We start from the raw sequence: 24,063 nt of genomic DNA on the forward strand, positions 1-24,063 counted from the left end.
TTCCGGACGGGAAAAGTGCAACCTATAGAATGAAAATTTTCTGTTCCTGTTTTCTACGTACAAACAACACCATGCGACCATGCAGGCTCCATGGAAACCGATGGCTCCGACGGGCAACAATGCACCATGCAATGAGGCCACACGGGTTTTTTTCCTCCGGAATGTGTGTCAACAAAAAGCCGCAGACGTGCAGGGACGCGGCCAAATAGCAACAAGTGTCCCAGCTGGTGAAGGACTTGCTTACTAAGACCGGAGCAATGCTGAACACAACAATATTATATCCTAGAAACCATGACGGGTAGTCCAGCAAATGGTTGCTAAGATAATGATTATTTTTAGGGTGAAAGAAAATGGATAGAACTGTGCTCGTTGTGATAGAACCGTCAACATTTTTGTTATCATTTACTGCACAAGCAAATAAGGACACGCGTGTTCATTCGAAGACGAAGCATAACTCGTCTTTGCGTTTATTGTTTTTTTTTTTCGATTTAACTCTGTGGAATCGTGAACTCAAGCATAAATTTTAATTGTTTATGTTGTTTTTATTTGTTTTCATTTCCGCTCTCCACGTGGATAACAAACGGACCCGACCGTGTAGCACACTGTCCCTACATACTATTGCTCCATGACGTAGTTCCATTGCCTTCGCATCGGATCTTCTAATCCCGTTGTTGTTATTTCTGTTTTTATTTGTCACTGACTTTTGTCGACAATATTTTTGTTTTTACTTTAGTTGTATCAATTTTTAAAAATATATTTATATAGATATCACCCAAATGAAGGTTTCGCGCTTCCTTGCACAAATTACAGTTCGTTCCTGTACGTTTCTCATCGCAATTCATATACACTCGTATCAATATTTCCGTGTTTACGCACGCTTTTACGTTTTGCTGTGGTTTTCATTTGTATTTTTTGCCTGCCGGCCCCTTCGTACATACTTGGTTATTTGTTTTTCTTCTTTCTGGAAACTTTTGAAGCAATAGAAAGAACTAGCCTGTTCAGCTTGCATTCACTAAACGGTACGCTTTTGCTCAACCGTACCAACCACGCGAGCGAGATGGTTCGTTTTTCTATTCGCCCGATCTAGCAGTATGAAGCCACCGGGTAAGCGCCGGCGCGAATATCGTTATCTAGGTAAATTTATTATGATCGCAGGATGGACGAAAATGGTCGAAAAACTTCCTAATCGAATGTAGATAATAATAAAAAAAAGCAACATAAACAACAGAATCACTCAATTTCGATTTAAATTTGCCTGGTCGATTTAAATTTGACTAAATGACTACATTTCTTTGCTTTTCTTTTAATTGTATACACAAACAAAACCACGCACCGTAACCCAAAATGCGAACGATTGGCATGGGTAAGAGAAAAAAAGAGAGAGTTTCTTATAACAAAGTCTTCGCAGTTCATTTAATTGATGCCAAAAGTACAGCAAAAGAAGGAGAGGACTTTTTCACCCTTCGCCCTTGTCCTGGGAATGTGACGCCTATCGTATCGACGTATCGACTTATAGCAGTGGTTCGGTTATTCGTTGGGGGTACTTTTTTCATGTTATGGAATATACGTTTTGATCAAACAACATTTTTCTTCGTCCATTAATTTTCTCTTTTCTTATATTCGATTCCAATCATCAACAGCGAAGGTTTTTTTTGTTTGCCTTTTTATCATTAGATGGGTCTCCCCCGTGGTTTGAGGAGCTGTTTTCTTGGTGTCATGAATTGGTCACATTTTCGCTATCGCATACAATCTGGCCCGGTAGTGGCTGCTGCTGCAGTAACCTCGGGTAATGCCGTCAACTTTTGTGACATGGAACATTTTATACAATTTTATCCGACAGAAGGACACAGAAGACGTGTGGAACAAAATAATAAGTAAAAATCCAACAAACAGAAAACAAGTACAAAGATATTCATAATGAAGAAAACACTTCCACAGCGTGTCAACGCGCAACGGTCAAATAATGGTGAAAGATTATCACAAAACGGTACGAGTAAAAACAATACATTGTTGGACAGTTCTGGGACAATAGTTGAAACACGTGTAGTTTCGACTCGTCAGGGATGTGGTCAAATCGATAGAAAAAAGGGTATTATATAAAACACAATCAACGTCGCGAGGGACAAAATGGGAAGAGCAAATGAGGAAAGACCCCTATGGGGTGTGAATAAGAAATTAAACGCCGACTTCCCGCACGAAACAATCCCGACACACACGGACGGCTTTTGTGAGGCCGTACTTTGGCAGCGGGGCGGACACATTGGAGCAAATGCCACAGAACACTCCGCCACAGTTGCGGCAGTGATGCCGCCTACGGAACGGCGTAAAAGCTGACGCACACGACATGCACCGGGGCGCGTCACAGTCCGGAATCCACCGTGGCGGTTCCTCCGGCATCCTCCGCTGCTGTTCAATGTGCAGTTCCCGTCCAGACGGAGAGGCATGCATCGCGGTGGAGCCCTGATTGCCACTTCCCCCATTGCTATTGCTATTGATTGGACTGTTGGGGCTGCTTCGGCTGCGGCCAAAGTCACCCTTCGACCCGCTGGCACTGTGCCGCCGGGAGGACGCTTTGCTTCCCTCCACCACAATGCACGCTTCGCTCAAACTGACGCTACGCTCCTGTGCCGTACGGGTTCCGCCGGTGCCGGTCGAATGGCCACCGCTTCCTCCGGGCGATGACGTCACAACCGACACGGACACGTTCACGGTAACGTTGCCACTTTCGACGCTGGCCGTACGACGCACCGGGGACGAATCGCCCGACGACGCAAACACCGAATCCTGCTCGGGGTTTGCCTCCTCGGCCGAGTAGATGCTCTGGCTCGAGCCACCGCTGTGGTTCTGGTCGGCCGTGATCACGTCCTGCTCGCTCGCGCGAAACTCGAACAGATCCGACGGATGCTGGCTGTCCTTCGATTCCTCATCACTGCCGCTCGTCTCCGGCGGTTCCTCCGGCTCGGGTGGCGACGAGTTCATGATGAACACGCTCTTCAACATCTTTCGCAGATCGGCCGCAAAGTTTGTCTGCAGCTGATCGGCGACGCCCGCGATACACACGAACAATCGATGCAGAAGGTTCTCCGTTGTCCTGGAAAAATAGAGAAATATTATTAAAACGATGATCTTACAATTACTACAATAATTAGCTACGAAATCACAACCACTCCCAGAAAAGGGTAGTTGGGATCGCCAGCAACCAACGCGATAAAGAATCTTCATTATCCACTTCCTTCCTTATGTTCGATGTCTCTAAAATTTCCTTTCATTCATTACCGCTTCTAAATCATTTCACTCGAACCGAACGACACTTACTTAAACTTATTTCGGCCGGCCGCTCGGATGGCCAACGTCACCTCGTGCGCATCGCTGCATTCACTTTGCGTCGGTGAAGTATCACAGCTGGAGGAGGACACGCATTGCTGCTGCTTCTGATGCGATCGATTGTAACGACCGTTGCCGCCATTGGAGGTGCTGGTGCCGGTCGTTGCAGTGGGCCCGGAAGTCGCAGCAGTACCATCACCAGACGCGGCGTAGGAATGGTGGTGATGATGGTGATGATGATGATGATGGTGATGGGAGGACGATTGGGATTTGCGCGTGGACACCGACGATGACGTCGATGCCCGCGGCCGATGGTGGTGCTGCTTGCGATGGTGATTGTGTTGCGGATGTTTCGTCGTTTGGCCGGATCCAGTCACCAGACCGGAGACATCGTTGGCAGCATTGGGATGAGTTTCTACCGACACGCTTCCCAGCGTCTGCTTCGCTCCCTCCGTCAGACCGTCGTCATCGTCGTCGTCGTCATCGGCATCAACGTCGGCTTCCATCTGCTCATCTTCTTCCTCATCGTCGCTTGAGGACTCGCTTATTTCCGACGGCTTTCGTGCGTCTCTCGACGTCTTCTGTAGGCTTGCACTTCTCGAACGGCGTAGGACTTTCGTGCCGCTCTCTATTGTCGTCGTTACGGCTACAGTTGTTGGAACAACGCCACCAAATACCATCGCCCGTTCGCTTTCCATCTCGGGTGACATGTCGGTGCTGTGGGACGCCGTACCGTGACCCGAGTCCGACTCAACGGTGGGCTGTTGACCGGGTGTGATAGCTGGCGAAACAACACCTACGCCATGGGGGGAAGTCGCTAGCATACTCTCGATGTTTGCACGCGTCGTTGGTGAGGATACTTCGAGCTGAGACACTTCCACAGTGAGCAACCGCAATTCGTCGTCCGTCGCGATAAAACTGTCCGTCAGTGGAGCCTCATTCGTCTGTAGTAGATTGCCAAAGTTGGTGTTCGGTATGAGATACCCGGAGGCACAGTCCGTCATCGCTAGTGGGTTCTTTGGGCTAGCCTCCCCATCCATCTCCTGCTCGTCGTCATCGTCATCATCATCATCGTCGCCCTCGTCGCCGTGGGCTGGATTGTTATTGTCTTCTTCCTCCTTCAAGGCAGCCTCTCGGTGATCGCCCTCGAAGGTGATCGTGGGTAGTGCGCCCTGCGAGGAGGATTGCTGTCTAAGAAGGAGCTGGTTGTTACGATTCCGCGTGCGGTTGTTACTAGTGCTACTGGTACTGCTGCCGCTGCTGCTGGTACCACTGCCACTACTTCCCGTACCGTTCTCACCAACCACACCGAACGATTGACTAACTACGTGAGAGCTCCTATCACCACCGGTCGGGTCGGTTTCTTTGTCACCGGCAACGTCCATTGTCGTCGTGACCGTGGTCGTCGTTACAATGACCACATGCTCGCTGCTTTCACCCATCGGTTCGTGCACGTCTTCGCCCTCCTTCGCACCCCCGGCACGGTCCTCATCACAGATCAACGGGTCGCTCATGTGTATCTCCTCGTTCGTGCAGAGCAACTTCTCCAGCTGGTACAGCTCGTGCTTGGTCAGCGTGTGCAGCAGGTCACGCATCTTGATCAACAGCTTCCGGAACGGACGGAACATCTCGGAGATGTTGTCCGCCGGCTGGTCCATGTTGAGTGGACCATCGCGAAAGATAACCAGCCCCGCGATAATGGCCAACCGTGGAATGGAGAACATTAGAGCCGGATCGTACGAGTCGACCTGCTCCTGCTCGAGCAGGCCCGTCTTCAGTGCACGCTGCAGCGTCTCGGAGAACAGCACGCAGATCAACTCCTGCATCTCGTACTCCTGCTTCGTCTTCACCTGCACCATGGCGCTCACGTACACCAGCTCGAACTCGGCGAACAGCCGGTCGAAGATCTTCAGACTTTCGTACAGCTGCTCGGTGGCTGCGTCGTTAAAGTCGAGCCGTAGCGTCGGACTGTTCGGGATGTTGTTGCGAAGGCACTGCTCCCGGAGCCGGTTGCGCACGATCTCCAGGCTCTTGGTGACCGCTTTCGCCAGCGGGCGCATCTTTGCCGACTCGGCCTCGCGGTTCAGAATCGACGAGCCGGCCGCCAGACACTCCGCGCCGAACCACAGCTGCCCGGCCAGGCTCTCCTGCAGCACCTCCTCGGGGAACTTCACTCGAAAGGCACGCGGTGCGCGATCGTCGCAGAGCAGCTCGTCCATGATCTGATTCGTGATGGCTAGGACACGATCCTGCGGAGGAGGCAAATTGAGGGTTAGTAAAATATAAACCGTGGTGAAAGAGGTGTCTCAGCCCTTACCTGGCCCTGACGAAGACGGCTAACTAGCCGGGTGCATCGTACTGGCTCGGTTCGTCCATCAAAACTGTCCAGCTCGCTGGCGATCGCTGTCAGGGCACGATCCGCATGGTAAAATCGTGCCAGCAGCGATTTGTCGTCGGCCTTTAGGGAAGAAAAGGAACGCGGTAAGTAAAGTTTGATTTTAGAAATATGACGAATGAAATTAACAGGATGGATGGTGTAATGTTTAGAAGAAGGTTATACGATCAATAAATATCAAGTTAAAAATAAAATATTTATAGGTTTGAAATAGGGTCTTTTAAAAATAACTAAACGATTTTTAAAAGACCTAAATACTTGATATGATCATGTCATCGATCATCAGATTTATCTTATCGAAACAAAATAGCATTGAAAGCCTCTTATTCACATATAAAACATCTTTTCGGTCAGAGATGACCAGCCCTGGAGTGATTTCTGTTCACACAATTATCTAATGTTTACTTTGAAACGCTTATAACAACAGAAATGTCGACGGCAAAACCATTACTTAGACGTTGCGATCGATCGGATAATATTGAGCTGTCCAATTACGTACGCATTACAAGTGGATTAAAGGAGCGAAAATGCATTATAGATGAAATGAGGAAGAAAAAAATGGCCATGCATAAAACATAACGTGCTATATAACGGACACCCTGACCACGAAACGCTTCACACGCGGCGGTTTTGAGTATCGAAGCGACTAGTTGCTTGTTCGATCAAAAGTCCTAGTCTCCCGAGGGCCCAATGGATACGTCACACGACGCACTCAGTCAGTGTCGTTGCTGCTTATCATCGCCACTTCCTTGCTGCAGTTGTCACGCCTGCAAACGAGCTTGACGTCTGTCCCAACCCGATATTGGCGAGCGGGGGTTTGTTTTACGTAATTTCCCTCGCCGGAACATGGCGGATGCGCTTCGCCTAGGTGCAATGTTGACGACGGTATTCACGCACGCACGCGCACAACTTTTACATTCCCGGCACATGGCCCACGGCAGTGAGCACGCACGCACGCACCTTGTGTTTCCTCCGGTACAAGCCGGTCGACGGAACGAAGCGCTCCACAACTCGTAATGATGGTGTGTGCAATATGTTGGCCCCAAAAAGTTGCAACCAGTAAAGTGTGGTGATTGCAGGTGAAATTTTCGCCAAAAGAGGCGTAGCGTCTCCACCCTTCCCCCCATCCCCTCCCTTCACCGAAGAAACTCGGTTACTCTAGGGTACAATCAGCGAAGCATTAACCGCGAGCGTCGAGTGGAAGGAAGAAGTCGGGCGAACCGGATGGATGCGCCGGTAAGCCGTTAGTAAACAAACGGTGTTTACGGCCTCCTGGCCCCTCGAAGCCAGTGCACAATAATAAAAATAATAATAATCAACAATCCACCCGTTACGTGTGCGCGCACAGTGAGCGAATCTAATCGAAAAACGGGCCATGCGATTTTCCTCCTTGCAGACCGGCCGGGCCCTGCTTTTGGAGTTACGGAACACATACAACACAGACACACACCTTGGTTGGGTTCCTTTTCACAATTGCCACACCGAACAATTGCTGATGATGGAAAGGATCCATTCAGGGTGATGGGGACCTCGAAACCGGAAGCCAGAAGACGACCCAGGGGTGGGAGAGACTTTCGGGACACAATCGTTTGAAAGGCGACAGACAAACGTCGCATCATTCATCTTCGCAAAACAACGGGACACACAAACGGAACGTGTTACGAAAGTGTAGCTCGGAACAAACAAACCCGTCCGGTCATCAGGCGTCGGAAACGGAACAGACGACGTCTCTGGGTTGCGGAAAAGTGGGTCACCCCCGCACACACACAATCGGGCTGTCGCGAAGACTAATTGTACGTCGGTGGGCAGCTTCCGTTTTACGCCAGTTTTTCCCGTCCCCTTTCAACCGGGAGGAAAGGTCATGCCGGAGATAGGACAAGCAAAACAAAAAGGGACACAGTACCGGCTTTCTTTCTGCTGTCATCACCACAAATGCACACACCCACACACATACACTTGCCCCAACCTCGAAGCAGACGATCAGCTTTAGCAGGAAATAACGCTGAATCATTTCCATTACGATCCGAACGGGTTCAGTGGGTGATCGCGCGGTTTTGCCAACGTTATCTAATGTGTAAAATGCAAGGGAAGTTTGCCATTACCAGGAAACCATATGCAGCCTACACGGTGCATTAATAAGATGCAAAAAAAAGTAGACCACCTCCGGTCGTGGCCACAATCACGTTTGTTTTACACACGTTGCAACTGATCCGCAACGAAAACCGGCGCTTGAAAATTAAATAAACTCAACACTTGCAGCCAACATGTGAACGTCAAAACAACAACCAGCCAATCTGTTTGCCGGTCTTTGGGCACCTGTGTTTTTGATTGCAGTGTTTTAAACACAAGGAAATCGGTGTGGGTCCTAGGACAATATTTTCTGTTTCTTGTTTCTCAAAAAACGTGATGTTTGGTGTGAAAATGAACCAGCGATGGTAAAGGTTACCAGTCTTTCCCCATGTTTACAAACGAAAACAAACGAAATGTTCACCAAGGAAGTGATCCACGCCATACGAAAAGATAAGGCGTTCATCAGGCCAAAAAAGAAACTGGGAATGAGATAACTGCACCAACAAAAAACTTAAAGGTCTCCTCATGTATTTAACGAATTATATCGCACACCTTTTCCGCACATTATCGATGTAGCTTGATATTATGTAAAACAACAAACATTAGCAATTCAAATGAAATTTCTCTTAAACAATTTTTTTTCTACGTTTATTATATTTTTCTTCGTCCCGAATTTATAAATCGACGAGCTATGAGACATTGGAACTTCTTGAATTTTAAATCATAAGAAAGTTATTAAACAGAGAAGAGGTTTCGGGCGCTTTTTGGTAAAATTAATGACCTTAAGAGTCCGATGGAAAATGTGGCTCGTCAAATATGATACATCGAGTGTTCAAACAGAAACGGTTACCACACACTGATAGCGACAACTGGTTAACCTAGACATGGTTATGTGGACGACGGCAACATGCAAATGTGCCAATCGTGACCTCACGGTTTAGACGCGGCCAACCCCTGGCCGCTCCAAAAGGCTTTCGGCTCCAAAGAAGGTGCCGCTTTCGCTCCAATTAGTCGCTAAGGGTTGGTGTGTGTGTGTGCTTCCAACACCGCCAAACAATGCAGTAGAGACGAGAGATAAGATTTATCAGCCGGTCCCGATAAAAGCTGGTCAAGTGTCTCCACGAGGTTTGCGTTCGTCGCCGGGGATTTTCCAACCGCATCGGGAATAGTATCAACGCAAAAAGGAAGTTTTCGCTGTGCTGGTGGTCAGCACGTTCACGACCCACAAAACAACGCCAAAGTCTTCAGAAGCGGCGAAGCGGTACATTGATAAGGCGAGTCGGGCTGCCTTCATCATGCTTTGGAGTCGTCAGTCGAAACTGTCCATGATTGTGTACCCAAACAAAAGAACCCTCCCCGGGGGGACAAATCAGTGTGCGGTTGGTGAAAGTAATTACAAATAGAAAGAAAAAAAAACATGTTCACAACATTTGACCCGTGCGATAAGCGATGATAGGCACGCGCAGCTTTAGTTGTTAACGAAAAATAAATTCAAGCGAAGTTTGCATGAGGCATACTAGCATCTGAGTCTTTCGGATGCTGTTGGCAACGAAAGGAACGGCGCCTAAAATCCTTTCTCTCCCACGAGAGCCATTTTCCCCACTTTCTTGAAGGCCACGCGACTCGCTGTAATGCGAACTGATTCTGATAAGCGTGCATCTACAGCGAGAGAAAATGTGTTTTCGTGTGTTGGTGGCAAGAGGTGGGCTTCGTAAACCCGCCTCGAGGACCCCAACGTGTGGTCGTGAACGCGGTTTTGTGCACTTTCGTTTCACTTTTCACCTCTTCACAAACGTCTGCGAAGATCGAGGTCTGGGGGGGCTGAAGCTGATGTGGGATGGGAAAACTCGTTTTGTATCAGACCATTTCCCATTCGCGCTGGGGAAGAAGGAAAAAATAAAACCGAACGGTGCAAGTCAGATGCAAACCCCCCGCGCGCGTCGCGTCGCGTCGCGAATGGATGAAAAGGAAAGCGATACATTCGCAGCGGAAAGGCAACAGGTGTCCAAGCACCCCAGGAAGGTGTGTCGAGGGAGGGAGCGGAGAGTTACTTTCACCTTTATCCACGACGAGATCCGCGACACCGTCAACCGTCTGCAACTTCGAACCGCTCCAGAAGAAAGAGGCTCGCGGTGGCCAAAGTTGATGGCGCTCCTAACTGAACACACACTTGAACAATCCGATTTTCCGTGGGCTTCCGCGCGCATTAGGAGCCCCACTTTATGGAATGCATTTTCGCGAACAGCTTCCCCTCGGTGTCCGATGTGGCTGGAAGTAATTGGCAACCACTTGACACAATTTCGAGGCGGTGGTCTCTTGAAAATGCATTTCCAACGGGCCGAGCGGACGGGAGGATATAATTGTCCTACAAATTGTCCGTTGCAAGATTGCGCTGGGAAAAGTGGATGACAAATTAATGAAAAAGATGGTTCGCGGGAAGAAATTTATCGCACCAAAGACAGCAAACAATCAGGTCGGTCCACTTATCAGTTTCCACCGGACTGAACGCAACGGTGGCCATTTAATCAAGTAGCTTTTAAGCCCCATCAACGGTAAATGGCAACTCGAGCGGCCTTTTGTTCGACTTTAATCCCCGCAAAGGTAAAGCGCAATTAATCGCGGAATGGAAAAACCGACCGGTTTGTTGGTGAGATGTTTTCAGATAAGTGTGATGGGTTTCTACTAGAAACAATTGTTACTTTGTAGCCAGTACGTTGCTGTCTTACGCGGGAAAAATAAGATCCCCCGGGTCGGGCGGGGGGGTTTTCCAAGCAAAGTTTCCTCCACGCGGTGGAAGATAATCAAGTTCTACCATTGAAGCAGTGATTCACCTTCACTCAATGTCGATTCTGTCCCAGGGAAATACAGAAAATCAGCATACCGGGCCGACAAGTCACGTGTCTGAAGTGCAGCATAGGGTTCGGCTTCAATGTTTTCAATCGACTGAACTGTGGGTTAATTCAATTTGCAATTGCAACCGACGGCGGAGGAAAAAGTGCGGCGCAAAAAACGGGGAGAAATCTTTACCACTGCAGGGAGAGGGAAAACATTGAATACGCAATTAAAAAAGACCCAACAAGACAAGACAAAGGGTGGGTGGGAGGAAGGGGGAAGAAAATCAACCCACCGTTTCCCTCATTAGCGCCCGTGTGTGGTCAACGTTTCGGTTCGAGACTCCTTCTTTTTGGGAGCGGAGCTTATGCACCACCGAAAATCATGCAAATGAGAGTGAAAGTTCATCGCCTACGAAACGTTCATTAAATGTAATCTTCACATTACAGAGCAGTGTGGAACCGTGGGGGGGGAAAAAAGGAAGATACCATCGTGGACTCCACTATCGCCTGGTGGATGTGTTTGTGGCACAAGCATCCGTGAAATTTAGCTAAGGTTTTAGGTGAGGTGAAACACAAGAGGATTGACAGTGGAGCACGGAAATCACTTTCCATTAGGCACAATTATGGTTTTTTGCTTTGGTTTCTCTCTTTACTTCGCACCTCGGAAAAGGATACGGTTAGGAGAGGCGTAAAAAACGACGTGCAGTTCCAGCATCGTGGAATTGGCGTGTCGCGTGTACTGAATGAAGGTGAAGCCACAAGAGCCACGAGGCGCGACTTACACCTTCAGTCGGTGTCAGCGAACACGTGGAGGTTGTTTTTTTTCAGGAGCCCCTGTCGAGACAGACCAACATCGAACTCACAACACAAAGAGGTACGAGAAAACCAAAAAAAAAAGCCTTGCAGTAGTTGTAGCAAAAAAAAAATATAATAATGCCACCATTAGTGCGTCAATGCGTCCGTGGCGCACGTCGGTCGGGGTGACGATTTTCCTCCCCGATCGAACCAATTTAAAAAAGAGGCAGGCCATTTACAGCCAGGCGCCTCAGCGGCCGAAAAAGCGAAACCTGTGTTGCGTCCGGTCGCCGCGAAAGAACCGGAAAATTTACTTCCTTCTTCCTCGATGCGGTCATCCTCGGCATCATTACCATCATCATCATCATCATCATCATCGTCTCCGACCGTCGTCCGCTTCTTCGCCTCAGCGGTCGCCTCGGGCAAGTTCAGTTTCGTCGTATGATTGGCGTCGCGGCCAACCAAGGTCAGTACGCAGGAACTCGTTAGCGGCTACCGTCCGTGAAGGCGACACAATGGAAATTGATCGTCGCCCTTCCGTGCACGTAAGTTTCCCCACTCCCCGTAAAACGCCGTGTCGAGTGAAAGGAGTCTCGTCGTAGGGACCGCGCCACTATACTACAACCTATACACGCGCACATAATACTCGGGTGCCACTCATTTCCCACGTGTGGTGCCTTTCTTTTCCGACCAAAGGGGCGGTACAGAGGCGTTCGTGTGGGGTGGGGCGCTTGGGTGAGAGTATGGCGACATTTACCTTTTAAAATGCTTCGTATGGAAGCAGCTTTCCAGGACAATGCAGAACGTTTAAAGTGTTGTGATTTGCTGACGCCTTTCAGTGATAAAGAAATTGGGCTTCGTGTAGCTTAAGATCTGTTCCCTAACTTCATATTCATATGGTTACATTATTGGCTGTAGTTGAGCCAACCTGGGAATGATTTTTTGACCCAAAGAGGGAACATTCTATCGCCCACTTTTGAACCCTTCTGCCCTAGTCCAAGGTTATGGCTCAAGCATGCAAATGATTTGATAAACATGTTAAAGCATGCAGGGACACTTTGGCGACGCGATACACACACAGACAGCCACAGATTAGCACGACGCACGTGCACGTCACCACTGACCTTAGCGAAGGCAAAGAGGAATAATCTTTGCGGTTTCGTTTTATATTTTTTTTTATACTTTACAACCCAACGCCAGCAGGTATTGGGGACAAAGGGATGCAGAGCACGCGAGATGCGGTCGGGTGGTGTGAGGTGTGAGGTGTGATATCGTCTGGTTCACATTCGCGCTTCCCAGAACGACCTTATTGCGTGCGAGAAACACATGAAGGCTCCGCGCCACGGTGCGACACGGTTCGTCCTTTTCCGTTGGTGGGGAATGAGAAGGATCTGCTGTTTGGGTCCCCAAAAATCGCCCCAAGATGGATAAGACAGCTCTGATTGGGTGTAAGAAGCTGATAGTGGTTTGCCTTACGTTGTGTTTTACTACAACTCAAACACCGCTCAAATCCTTGACGTGACCCAAGGAAAACTGTTCGTTTTTACGAATTATTTTTTCGTACAGCCTTTGCCTTTTTTTATTTCTACAATACAAAGTTGTTGAATTTTAAATGAGGCACGCAAAAAAGATTTACTTCTCGACTGAAACTTCCCGGGCAAAGAACTGGCCCGTTAACCCGAAGAATCAATACAAAAATTAATTCCTCACGATTCTCGGTTCGCTTCCCTCTTTTTATTAGCAGTTTTACTTCCGCACTATTTGCCATAAGAGTCAACTGCCCGCCCGAGTCACAAACAAGTGAATCCGCCATTCTGCTGCCGCAAACCGTTTCTTTGTCCAATAAGAACTCCTCTGTTTGATGAAGAATTACCCACCTTCCGGGAGGGGAGACGGTACGACTCTTCGCTTAAACGATGTGCCGTCTAAGGTAAACTAAGTTTCATTTAAATCCCCACCCGCGGTACGCTCAGATTAAACAGCTACACAACACACGTCCCGGTGGGATAGGCTTTAGGGCGCTACTGTTAGTTTTTTTTTTTGCGGTTAATGCACAGTAAGAACAAGCAAAACGAGCTGGGCGGCGATAAGATGCAGGAGGGAGCAAGGCAGTGCCGGAGGATGAGACAGTGCAGTGTCAAGTGGTGCTTCTGCCGCTCTGCCAATTGCGCCGCAGACCAAGACCTACCTAAACCGTGCCACGTGAAGAGCATAAGTGGTGACCGATGGCGATTGTGGCAAAAGGCAAGTGCAGGCACATTATAAAAGGCTCGTCCGGAGGACGCATCGGCGCTCGCTGGCGCCTTGCTTTCTGCGTTTCTTGCTGTTTTGTTTGGGTACGGCCATTCTTCACATTATCAATTATGGAAGCCGAAAGCGTGTGCGAAGGTTGAATAAGAAATGTACCACCTTGGGGGTGTTGCGTTACATCACCATTATGTATCGGTACGCTCGTCTTGTTCTTCGGTTCATTTGGCAACACTTGGATGTTCGGGCTAAGGGCTACATATTGAACCTAATGTGTTTTTCGTGTCGATACTACCGACATCGGATGATGCCGACGTACGTAAAATAACAATATTCTGGAGTTTTACGCATCCAATAGTTGTCTATGCGTCCACATAGTCTATTCCAAGCATAAAAACCTTTACCGGCTTCGGTTATGATCGTTGCCATAAAGCACACAGCATAATTTCGAATCGGCACGCAGTTTTGTTACGGAACGGTTCCGAGACTAGTTACCGGTGTTTGTGTGCACACGCCCGTACCCCACCGTGATTATATGATCGCACTGGATCGCATTTTCTTGCGACCATCAACTAACGTGAACCATGGGGCATCGGTTGGGTCTTCTTCGCCCCACCGGTCAGACGCTGACTTGACGAAACAACCAGACCAGAAAAGGCCACACACAGACACACTGTGCCCGCCACCGCTGGTTCAGTGGTGGTTCTCGGTGGCCTCCTTCGAAGCAAAACCAGTTCGAATACGACTCTCAATCTCCATCGAGTTGGTGGCGCATGGTTGCGGTCATGGTTTATGGAGCAACAATCGTGGCGTCGAGTTTGCGTCTGCTGCTGCTGCTGCTGGCCAAAGAGCATTATGCTTCATGCACCTCTTCCATGTGGCAATCGGAACAGGGACACGACGTTCCGCCAGCAGTTGTTGCAATGGTTGCGAAATGGAACCGGACTTTGTAAAAATGTAAAAATAGTTCCCACAACAACGAGCACTTCCGAACATGCGAGAACTTATTAAATGCGAAAGCTTCGCCGGTGCGAAATCATCGACGCTAAGTGGCCTCATGAAAGTCAAGCCTGGATTATTGTCATTACCATCCACTATCGACGACGGTGCCTGATTGGCGCAATCTACGGAAGAAGGAAAAAAGTTTACCAACGGCAGCACCGTTACGAGGCCGCGCTAAAATCAATTAACAAAACCGGATTGGACAAATGCAATCCGTACGAACGGAACGATAGCGTTAGCTTATCACGAAACTGCAATGAGATTCATTGACGTAGTATCGGGCTTGTCATCGACCGTATTGCGCATTGCCAGTCGGCGGTCATTCGCACGCAACCTGCGCCACCAAGGCTTCCGTTGCGCATGAGTCACGCGCGGTGCGAATTGTGTAGTTTTGGGCTGGAACTGAATTCTTTTTTGGAAGTATTTCTTCCTTCAGTACAAAATATGTGCGCCATTTGTATAAAGAATTTTTAAAGAGGCCATTGAAATATACAACCATCACCGAGGATTGTTTTGTTTGATACGGCCCAAGACTTTGCTCCAAGCCCTTCCCCGATCAGCTAAGCTAAACAGCATGGGGGACATGCGCGCCACAGGGGCCAAGACAAAGTCGTGGCTGATAAGAAACATAGGCAGATCATTGAATGGCTGCTGTTATTGGCCTGTATAATCCTCTTCGACCGTAGGGACGGCGTAGGAACTCTTCTTGGCCCCACGACACTATTATGTAGGTTATCATCATTCAAATAATCGGTCGATTGTTTGATTGCCCTGAATGAAGCGAACATTTGGGACAAGTTGTTGTTTACCTCAAAATTTCCAGTGCCAGCATTTTGACGCAGCTGTACAATGAAAACATTTTTACCGTGTTTCAAATAGAGCTGCTACGGTAGGAAAACATATGTTTTGCTTTGGAGTTTCAGCAATTGAGCATCCGAGGCATTTTTATTTTCATTCGATTATGCAGTAAAATTACTGAAAGCTTTTTTAGTGTTAAAAGCAAACATCACTGGTTTTTGTTATTGTTATTATGTTCAGTCCATTTTGAACCCAGTGCCGTTCTTTGCACCCAGTTCCGGATCGGTCGCTCTCGGACTTCACACCACTACACATTTGTCGGGCACAGAAAAACAATCGTACATTCAATTCTTGCACGTCGTCTCGGTTTTACTTTACTTTTCCTTTTCCCCTGCCCCAAATAATAAGTCTGCAGCTAGAAAACATGAAATTTCCTTCCTTTCCATGAGACAAATAATCCTGTCGACACAACGCAGCCATGAGATTCAGACGGTTTAACAAGTTTTGGTCACAAGGGCAGCGAGAAGCAAAAAAAAACCTTCGACATGATGTTTTGGCGACTTACCTTTGGTTTGTTCAACCATTTTCGCAACGAATCCATCGCTGAAGCCACCCGTGCCTGGCTGTGACTTATCAATCACACTTATCCGCACAACACGGGTTTCGACGGAAGGTTTTAACCTTTTTCCCGTTCGCACGCAGTGGATGTATGACGAACGAGCAAGACTATTTTCCAATGGCTGACACCGTTCAGCCCGCTCGGCGCCAACAGAACAATACGTTTGTTTTTGATTTCGTCACCACTCGGCCACTAGGTTGATTTGTTGTCACGGAAACTAACATGAACACAAGAAATGCACCGTCGCACCAGGCACGAAAACAAAAACACAACAGTGCTGCTTCGGGTCAGCCCCTCCCCTCAGCCATACATCATCGAAGCTGCCAGCCACGGCAAAATGGCTGCGAACCAATAGATGGGCACACTTCCGGATTCAATCACAATCACCCCAGACGGCTCATGCTTCACCTGCCTCGTAGGAATACAGCGCCCCCCGGGAATGGACGGGTTTTCCCGCTGGCGGAAGATGATTCAGTTATGGTTGCTTCACTTCTTTCTTCCTCCTTCTTCCCACGAACTCAGCACTTTACACACCACGAGAACGGAATCCTGCTCCGGAGACAGCACTCGGGTTTGCAGATAAATTCAGGACAATGGGATCCTCACACGGTCACAGAACAATCAATGCAACGCTGCTGCAGTGGCCACAATGGCTGATTTATTTATTTTCACGCTTCTCTACACTCCACAGCACGCTCGAACGCGTGAACGAACGCACCTGATGCAAGTTTACTTTCGACTGGTCAACATTCGGAGAATTCTGGCACTTTGAACACCTAACCGGTAATAGTACTACCGGTACTATTACCGGTTCAAAGTCCTTGGCCGGAACAAAACCGTCAAACGGTAAAGGTCAAATTCCCGGTTTGCTGTCCCAAATGGAAGCTAGTGGTGGGTTCTTTAAACCTGAACCGAACCTAGTTCCGTATCAAGAAAGAACTAGTAAAATATTTTGCACCAATTCGCTTGGTTCTTTTATATGAGTGATTTTCGTGTAATTATTTAAAGATTTATTATTTTAACATATTCTTCAGGATAGATTTTGAACAGAATTGAAGCTTATTAGTCTTGTGATTCTTTTCAAACCGCATCCGAGTTCCAGTAAACCAAGGTTACTGGAACGAATCATTACTTTTTTAATGAGTTGTGATCGCCAGAGATTTTTATGTGTCTTTGTATGTTTTATTCAATTATTTAGTGTTTTAAAATGAAATTAAAATATTATTTGCAAATGAATCCTTTTGGTTATCGTAATTTCCCACATATAATTGCTGTCAAATTGCTCCATATGACTGAACCTGGTGAAGAACCTTGGTCTGAGCCGCTGTTGTGACGGCAATTTGTCAGTTTGGCGCGCAGTTTGCGTAAATTCATGTATTGTCCAGAATCAAGTCGACTGAGATTTTTGAATAGCTCGTAGAAATATTTTCAAGATGTCCACGGTAAGCAAACTAGAAATACGTGGAATACGCAGCTTTGGAGTCGACAGCGGTGATGTGCAGGTAGGTACGCCATCAAGCTTTAATAAGGTTTACCAATTTTCATAAGTGTGCGCTTATTTATTGCCGGCAGAAAATCAATTTTCGTTCTCCGTTGACGCTAATCGTGGGACAGAACGGTTGTGGTAAGACGACGGTCATAGAATGCTTGAAGTTCGGGCTGACCGGCGAGGTACCGCCGGGGACCAATCGTGGAATCGGGTTTGTGCACGATCCCAAAATCTTCAACACGGTCGAAAGTCTGGGCCAGGTGAAGCTGATGGTGAAGGACGTTACCGGCAACAGCGTGACGGCGATCCGGTCCATGAAGATTACCCACAAGGGGGCCAACCCAAAGTTTGAAACACTCGATTCCACCATAACGATGGAAAATGCGCAGACAAACACCAAAACAACGATGACTCGCTCGAGGGCGGCTGATCTGAACAACGATATGTGCGATGCGATGGGCGTGTCGAAGGCTATCCTGAACAACGTCATCTTTTGCCATCAGGAAGATTCCAACTGGCCACTAGAAGAGCCCAAAGAGCTGAAGAAACGTTTCGATGCCATCTTCGGTACGACTGAGTACAATGTGGCGATTGATAAGTTGATAAAAATGTCCAAGGCGTACACCGAGAGGCAGAAAGAGAAACTCGGGGACTTGAAGTTGCTGCAGCACATCAAGGAGCAGGCGGATGCAAAGCAACTACAGCTGGGCAGTGGCGAACAGAAGCTGAGCAAACTGCGACAGACGGTCACTGATTTGGATAGCGACATTGAACCGATTCAGAAAAAGTTGGAAAAGTTGGCCTTAGTTGAACGAGAGTATTCTTCGCTTATGGCAAAAAAGATTGAATTTTCATCCAAGTAAGTCTTCGTTGACGTTTCCCAATTCATAAAAATAATGTTGTGCAATACATTCTTTTTTCTTTATAGAATCAAGGGCAAACATGAGCAACAACGCCAGTTGAAATCGAAGATCAGCCTACTTTTCGAAGGGTCGTTGGAGGAACTTCAAGCTGAAATAGTACTTTTCCAACAGACTTTCGCATCCAAACGCTCCGACTTGGATATGGAAGAGTCCGCTCTGCAAACGTTGCGATCACAAGAAAAGTCCTTGCAGGGCAAACTTCAGTCAATGGATGGACAAAACATTGAGCTGTTGGAGAAACAGAAACGGGAGCGAGAACTGCAGGCAGACCGCGGGAAAAAAATAGCAACGTTGGGAGAAAAGTTGAAGCTCCAGTTGAAAGATGATTACGGCGGTGCCAACTTGGATGCGGCCCTACGATCCGTTCGTGATGCACTGCGTAAGGAGGAAACTAACGTGCAAACGATGGGCAAAACATTCGACGAAGAGGATGTCAAGGCACAGAAAGCCATCGACAAGCTGCGTGAAACGAAAGCATCCCTCGAGAACGAATGCCAATCGAAGCGACGCCAGATGGAACAGATTGGCAAGGAAAAACAGCGTACGGCGAACGAGTTGGTCGAAATAGAGCGTTCTGCAGAAACTTTGAAGCGGCTTATTGAAGAAATTGATCGGCTCGAACGGGAGTATGAGGTGTACTCGAAGGCTACAGACTTACCGGCGATGAAGAAGGAACTCTCCGTAAAGAAAGAGCTACGCGATAAGTTGCAGGATCAATTGGATCGGCTGGATGAGCGTGTAACTACGTTGAATGAGTTCGCGGTGAAGGACAGAGAGTTGACGTTAAAGGAACAACAGTACACCGGTCGCGAGTCGGATCTTCGAAAGCTGAAGAACAAACATGCCGACAGCCTGCGGCGACTCTTTCCCGATCGAACGATCGAGTCAAACTACAAGCGTAATATGCAAGATTTGTACGATACACTGCAGAAGGACATTAAGACGATGAACGAGAAAATTCGTCGTACGCAGGCGACGGTGACGGAAATGGAAACGACAAGGAAGAGTCAAAAGCAGCAGCTCGAACGTTTGGAGCGCGATTTGGCCGATGCGGAGGAAAAGGTCTACGCCGCTTGTCGTGGAAATCCGTACGAAGACGTGGTAGCAAAGTTGAACGATAAAATCAACAAGAACAACCTCGAACACGGAGAGGCTCGCTCGGCCGTGGTGTTGTATCAAAAGTTCATATCCAACATCGAGAACGATCGTTGCTGTCCGGTGTGCGATAAGGAGATGGGCGGTGATGATGCGCAGGAAATCAGTGGCAAACTTTCGGACGAGATCCGCCGCCTTCCGGAGAAAATTGAAACCCTTGAGCGCACCCTCAAGAAGGATCGCTTGGAGTACGATCGGCTGTTGGCCCTGAAACCCGTTTCGGAGCGCTTGGAGAAGCAAAAGGAGGAACTGCCTCGGCTTAAGCAGCAGCTGCAGGAAACGGAACGTCGTCTCACGACGGCATCGGACGAATTGGAAGAGCATCTGCTGGCGATTTCAGAGCCGACCGGAAATGTGCAGCTCATCAGCACGATCGTGGGCGATATGAGCCTTCTGGATGAGACTAGCAAAGACCTGGAACGAATGAAACGCGGAGTGGAAGAGTTAAAAGCCGAGCTGGCAAACAAAGTTCCGGAAGGTGTCACTATCGAGTCGCTGAAAGCGGAGCGTGACAGTCTGCGAGAGAAGCTGAAAACCGAGCGTCGTTCGGTTGATGAGCTTCAAACCACAATAGACTCGAAAACGGAGAAGCTTAACAATTTACAATCGCGCAACAACCAAATGAAAACGAAAAAGCTTAAGCTTCAGGAATCGGTGCAGACGTTGGAGCAGAAGCGTACCAAGATACGCGAGCTGGAAGAACAAACAACTACACTAGAAAGTGAGCTTCGGGCAGCGGAACAACGTCTGCAACCGGTGAAGGAACAGCTCACCAAAGAACAGGAACAGAAGCAGCGCACGAAAGAATTGAACGGGCAGAAGCTGCAAAAAGCTCGCAAGACACTGGAGGCACTTAACTGGGAAGAAACTGAAATCATCCGGCTTGGTTGCGAGCTGGATGAACTGGCCGTTTTGAATCTAACCACCGAGCTGAACCGTTTAAAGGGCAAGATTGACCAGGTGAAGACTGAGCGCGAGCGAATCGTAGCGTCGATTGAACCCAAAACTAAAAACATCGAGAAGCTCAAGCAGGACATAGCGAATCAGCAGTTGCGAGAGCGTGACCTGCAGGACAATCGCGACTTGAAGCGGTTGATGCGCGAAACTTCGGTCATGGAAAGTGAGCTGGAAACGCTAATGAAGGGTATGGGCGAAATGGAGGTCGGAAATGTGCAGAAAGAACGTAACCGACTGTTGGACCTTCGCGATGGACTGCAGGCTAAGCGCAGCGAACTAAACGGCCAGATCGGAGAACTGGTGCGCCAGTTGAACGATCTTCGGAAGGAGCTCACTAAAAGCGAGTTCCAGAACGCCTTGCGCAACTACAAGAAAACACTCTATGAATCGGTGGTGCTGAAAAAGATCAGTAGCGACATCAAGAAGTACCGTGACGCTCTCGAATGGGCCCTTCGCGAGTACCATACGGAAATGATGAAGACGATCAATCAGTCAATCTATTCACTTTGGCGTGACATTTACCGGGGCAACGATATCGACTACATCCGGATCAACACGGAGGACGATGAGTCGGCGGAGCGGACAGAGCGGCGTCGCGTCTACTCTTACAGGGTGGTACAGGCGAAGAATGACGTCGAAATAGACATGCGAGGTCGTTGCAGTGCCGGTCAAAAGGTCCTCGCCTCGCTCATCATTCGGTTGGCGCTTGCGGAAGCTTTTTGCAGCAAATGCGGCGTCATGGCGCTGGACGAGCCGACGACGAATCTGGACCGGGATAATATCGAATCGCTGTGCGAATCCCTGCGGGACATCGTGACGGAGCGCCAGTACGGGAACTTTTTACTCATTGTCATCACGCACGACGAAGAATTCGTGACGAAGTTGGAGAAGTTCGATACCTACTATCGCATTTCGCGCAATGCCGAGGGTAAATCGGTCATCAAGGAAGAACAGTTGTAATACCCGGATCTTCATTCTTACATTATTTTATATATTTTCGGTATTCAAGAACCTGTTTTACAGGTAATCCTCGCAGGGGTCTGTATTTTCAATGTTAAATTTATGTTATTTCATTTGTTCTTTTATTATTCTTATCATTCCGTTTTCTAATCGGATCTAACGCTACGCTTTGAATTACCAATAAATACTCTAAAAACAACGCAAAGATGAACGTTTTCGACAAAATATAATACATGCTTATCAAATCCGAACCCCTTACCGTTTTATTGAAATGTAATCTTCTCAGGGTAATTTTTTTCCTACCTGGCCAGCATAAACTTACAATGTTTTAATTTCTATTTATTTCATTTATAGATTCAATTTATTTCGATACACAAAACAGCATGTTATATCAAATAATTTAGTGAACTGAAGCTTGTCTGTTCGATGGCGTTAATGGTTCAAAGAGATTAAATTCAATTATTGTTCGCAAAACGAACTTGACCTTGCAATTTATTCCGTGATTGAAGCAACGCTACTTGCCGTATGATAACTACTTGCGTTTTACCATATGCCACAGGTTGAGCAGCAGTACCGTCCGTCCTTATGGACAAACAATACCTCCTTAATTGCTCGTAACTACCATCTTGCTTTTGAGTGGCATCTCCTTGCCCCACAACGATGACGAACGCGTGCCTTGCGTGTGTACCTTCTTATGCAAATGATACACCTTCTTACATGCCGGCCCGAAGATAAGGAACAGTTCCGTGGCGCTCCCATCGTTCGCACGTCAGCGGATCCCGGGAATGTAATTTAGATCCTTTTGTTTTTCAATCTCCCTGAAAGCCCCACACATCGTTCCCGATACCTCTTCAGATCCTTCCGGGCTTTGTAGCGGGCGCGTGATAATAACAAGGATCAAAGATGATACCACACACGACAAAGATGCGCCGCGGGAGATGCTTTCACACGGTGTGGTGGCGTGTTGTGGGTGGTTGTTTGCGTGTGTTTTCCCGCCCGAAGAAATTCACAGCCTTTCATATGGTTCCATACACGCGTGTCGTTCGTCGACGAGCGGCTGTCGATGGTTTTAGGTCTTGGTTGGATGGTTGGCAAAATTTGCATAATTTCAGCTCCCCCCCACAATCCGATTCACTTTAATTGATTGACTTTGATATGCTGATCCGTCCTGTCGGCGGTGGAAGAGTGTTGGAAGAGTTTGGAGGCTGTTTTTTGACTTGCTTCAGTATGCGGTGAATTGAAGGGTGGCGGTTGAGCTCGAGACGGTGCGTGATTTGTAAGTCTCGACAGGACGATATGTTCGGAAGGTGGCCATGGTTTGGAGGATGAACCGCGCTGTCCTATATAAACCTGTCGTTGGCCATGCAGTGCGCAACAGTTGTGAATCGATAATAGACGAGTGAACAGACAGTCATACGGACAGTCGAGAGAAACCGAACGCATGTTTTAGATTTCTAGGTTTAGTGAAAACTTAAACTTTTACTGCAAGTGTTATTGCCATTGGTGATAAGTGTATCTATTAAATTCTTTTGAAAAAGGTATGAAAAAACTTGGGAGATTCTGCCTTTATAAAAGATATTTGTGTTAGCAGAATAGTCGGTGAACTCTTTAAAATAAAGTGAAAATGTTCAAATGGTATTCAAGGATGCTGGAATTGTTTATTAGAAATATTTGTATTCGGAATACTCAAAGACTCCTTCACTTTCTAGGCGCTTAGACTTTTTTCAAAATGAAAAAAAAAAATGCTATTGAAAATAGAAATCAGGACTACATAATGTGAAAATTCCAGTTTAAACAATAATAGAGAAGCTTAAGTGTACGGAAACTTCATTATATACCTAAAATAGGTTATATTACGTTTCTTAGGACACGCCAGGATACCAACTGCTCTATTATGCTGCATACACGCACGATCGCTCTTTTGATGGCGGGTTTGGTGGTGTTGGTGAACGCCCAAACGTTCCAGTACTCTCGTGGATGGACCAACGGCAAACGATCCTCGTCCTCAGACACAACCCCCAATCAGGTCCTGGTTTCACGGATCCCTCCTGGAGGCCTGGATCTGCTGAAGGCTAGTGAGAAGTATGACCGAATTTGTTCCAAATGGTTCTCGAAGACCGAAACCTGATCAGTACGTTTCCATTTTGTAGGGCACTGTTGCGTCGCTTCCTGCGTAATCCATGCGATCTGCGGATAGCCAATCTACTCGCCGGACACCAGAGCAAGGACCTTCTGCAGCTGGGCAACGATTTCGACAGCTCCGAAGCGGCGGGTGCCCCGTTCGTGCTGCCACCGTTCCTAATTGATCCGGACGAGGCTAATGCGGGTGCTGCCAACGGAGCAACCAGCGGAAACCAACTGCTCAACGGTCGAACCACCGGGGACGAATTGCGCTACAAGCGGGAAATCGCCACCGGTACGCACCAGAAGCTCGCCTAAACATCACCAATCTATCCGTCAGACGTCATCACGAGCCGAAAATCAGCGGAAACAGG

General features: G+C 47.9%; 3 protein-coding genes across 3 annotated transcripts; 2 read left to right on the top strand and 1 right to left on the bottom strand.

The window, feature by feature from the left end:
* Positions 1–1,935: 1,935 nt before the first annotated feature.
* LOC131290009 (lateral signaling target protein 2 homolog) lies at positions 1,936–5,573 on the bottom strand. The gene is made up of 2 exons (XM_058319387.1): positions 3,316–5,573; positions 1,936–3,091 (listed from the first exon to the last, which is right to left on the bottom strand). Exons 1-2 carry the CDS (start codon positions 5,541–5,543, stop codon positions 2,176–2,178), a joined length of 3,144 nt encoding a protein of 1,047 aa, XP_058175370.1. The 5' UTR covers positions 5,544–5,573; the 3' UTR covers positions 1,936–2,175.
* Positions 5,574–17,517: 11,944 nt separating this feature from the next.
* Positions 17,518–21,590, top strand: LOC131289618 (DNA repair protein RAD50-like). Its single transcript, XM_058318912.1, has 3 exons — positions 17,518–17,586; positions 17,657–18,432; positions 18,502–21,590. The coding sequence occupies exons 1-3, from the start codon at positions 17,518–17,520 to the stop codon at positions 21,566–21,568; spliced, it is 3,912 nt and encodes a 1,303-aa protein (XP_058174895.1). The 3' UTR covers positions 21,569–21,590.
* A 1,872-nt stretch (positions 21,591–23,462) lies between these two features.
* LOC131289601 (pro-corazonin-like) lies at positions 23,463–24,007 on the top strand. Its single transcript, XM_058318893.1, has 2 exons — positions 23,463–23,650; positions 23,719–24,007. The coding sequence occupies exons 1-2, from the start codon at positions 23,463–23,465 to the stop codon at positions 24,005–24,007; spliced, it is 477 nt and encodes a 158-aa protein (XP_058174876.1).
* Positions 24,008–24,063: the final 56 nt, after the last annotated feature.

The sequence above is a fragment of the Anopheles ziemanni genome, chromosome 3 (assembly GCF_943734765.1).
Source record: "Anopheles ziemanni chromosome 3, idAnoZiCoDA_A2_x.2, whole genome shotgun sequence".
In the NCBI taxonomy this organism is placed as follows: domain Eukaryota; kingdom Metazoa; phylum Arthropoda; class Insecta; order Diptera; family Culicidae; genus Anopheles; species Anopheles ziemanni.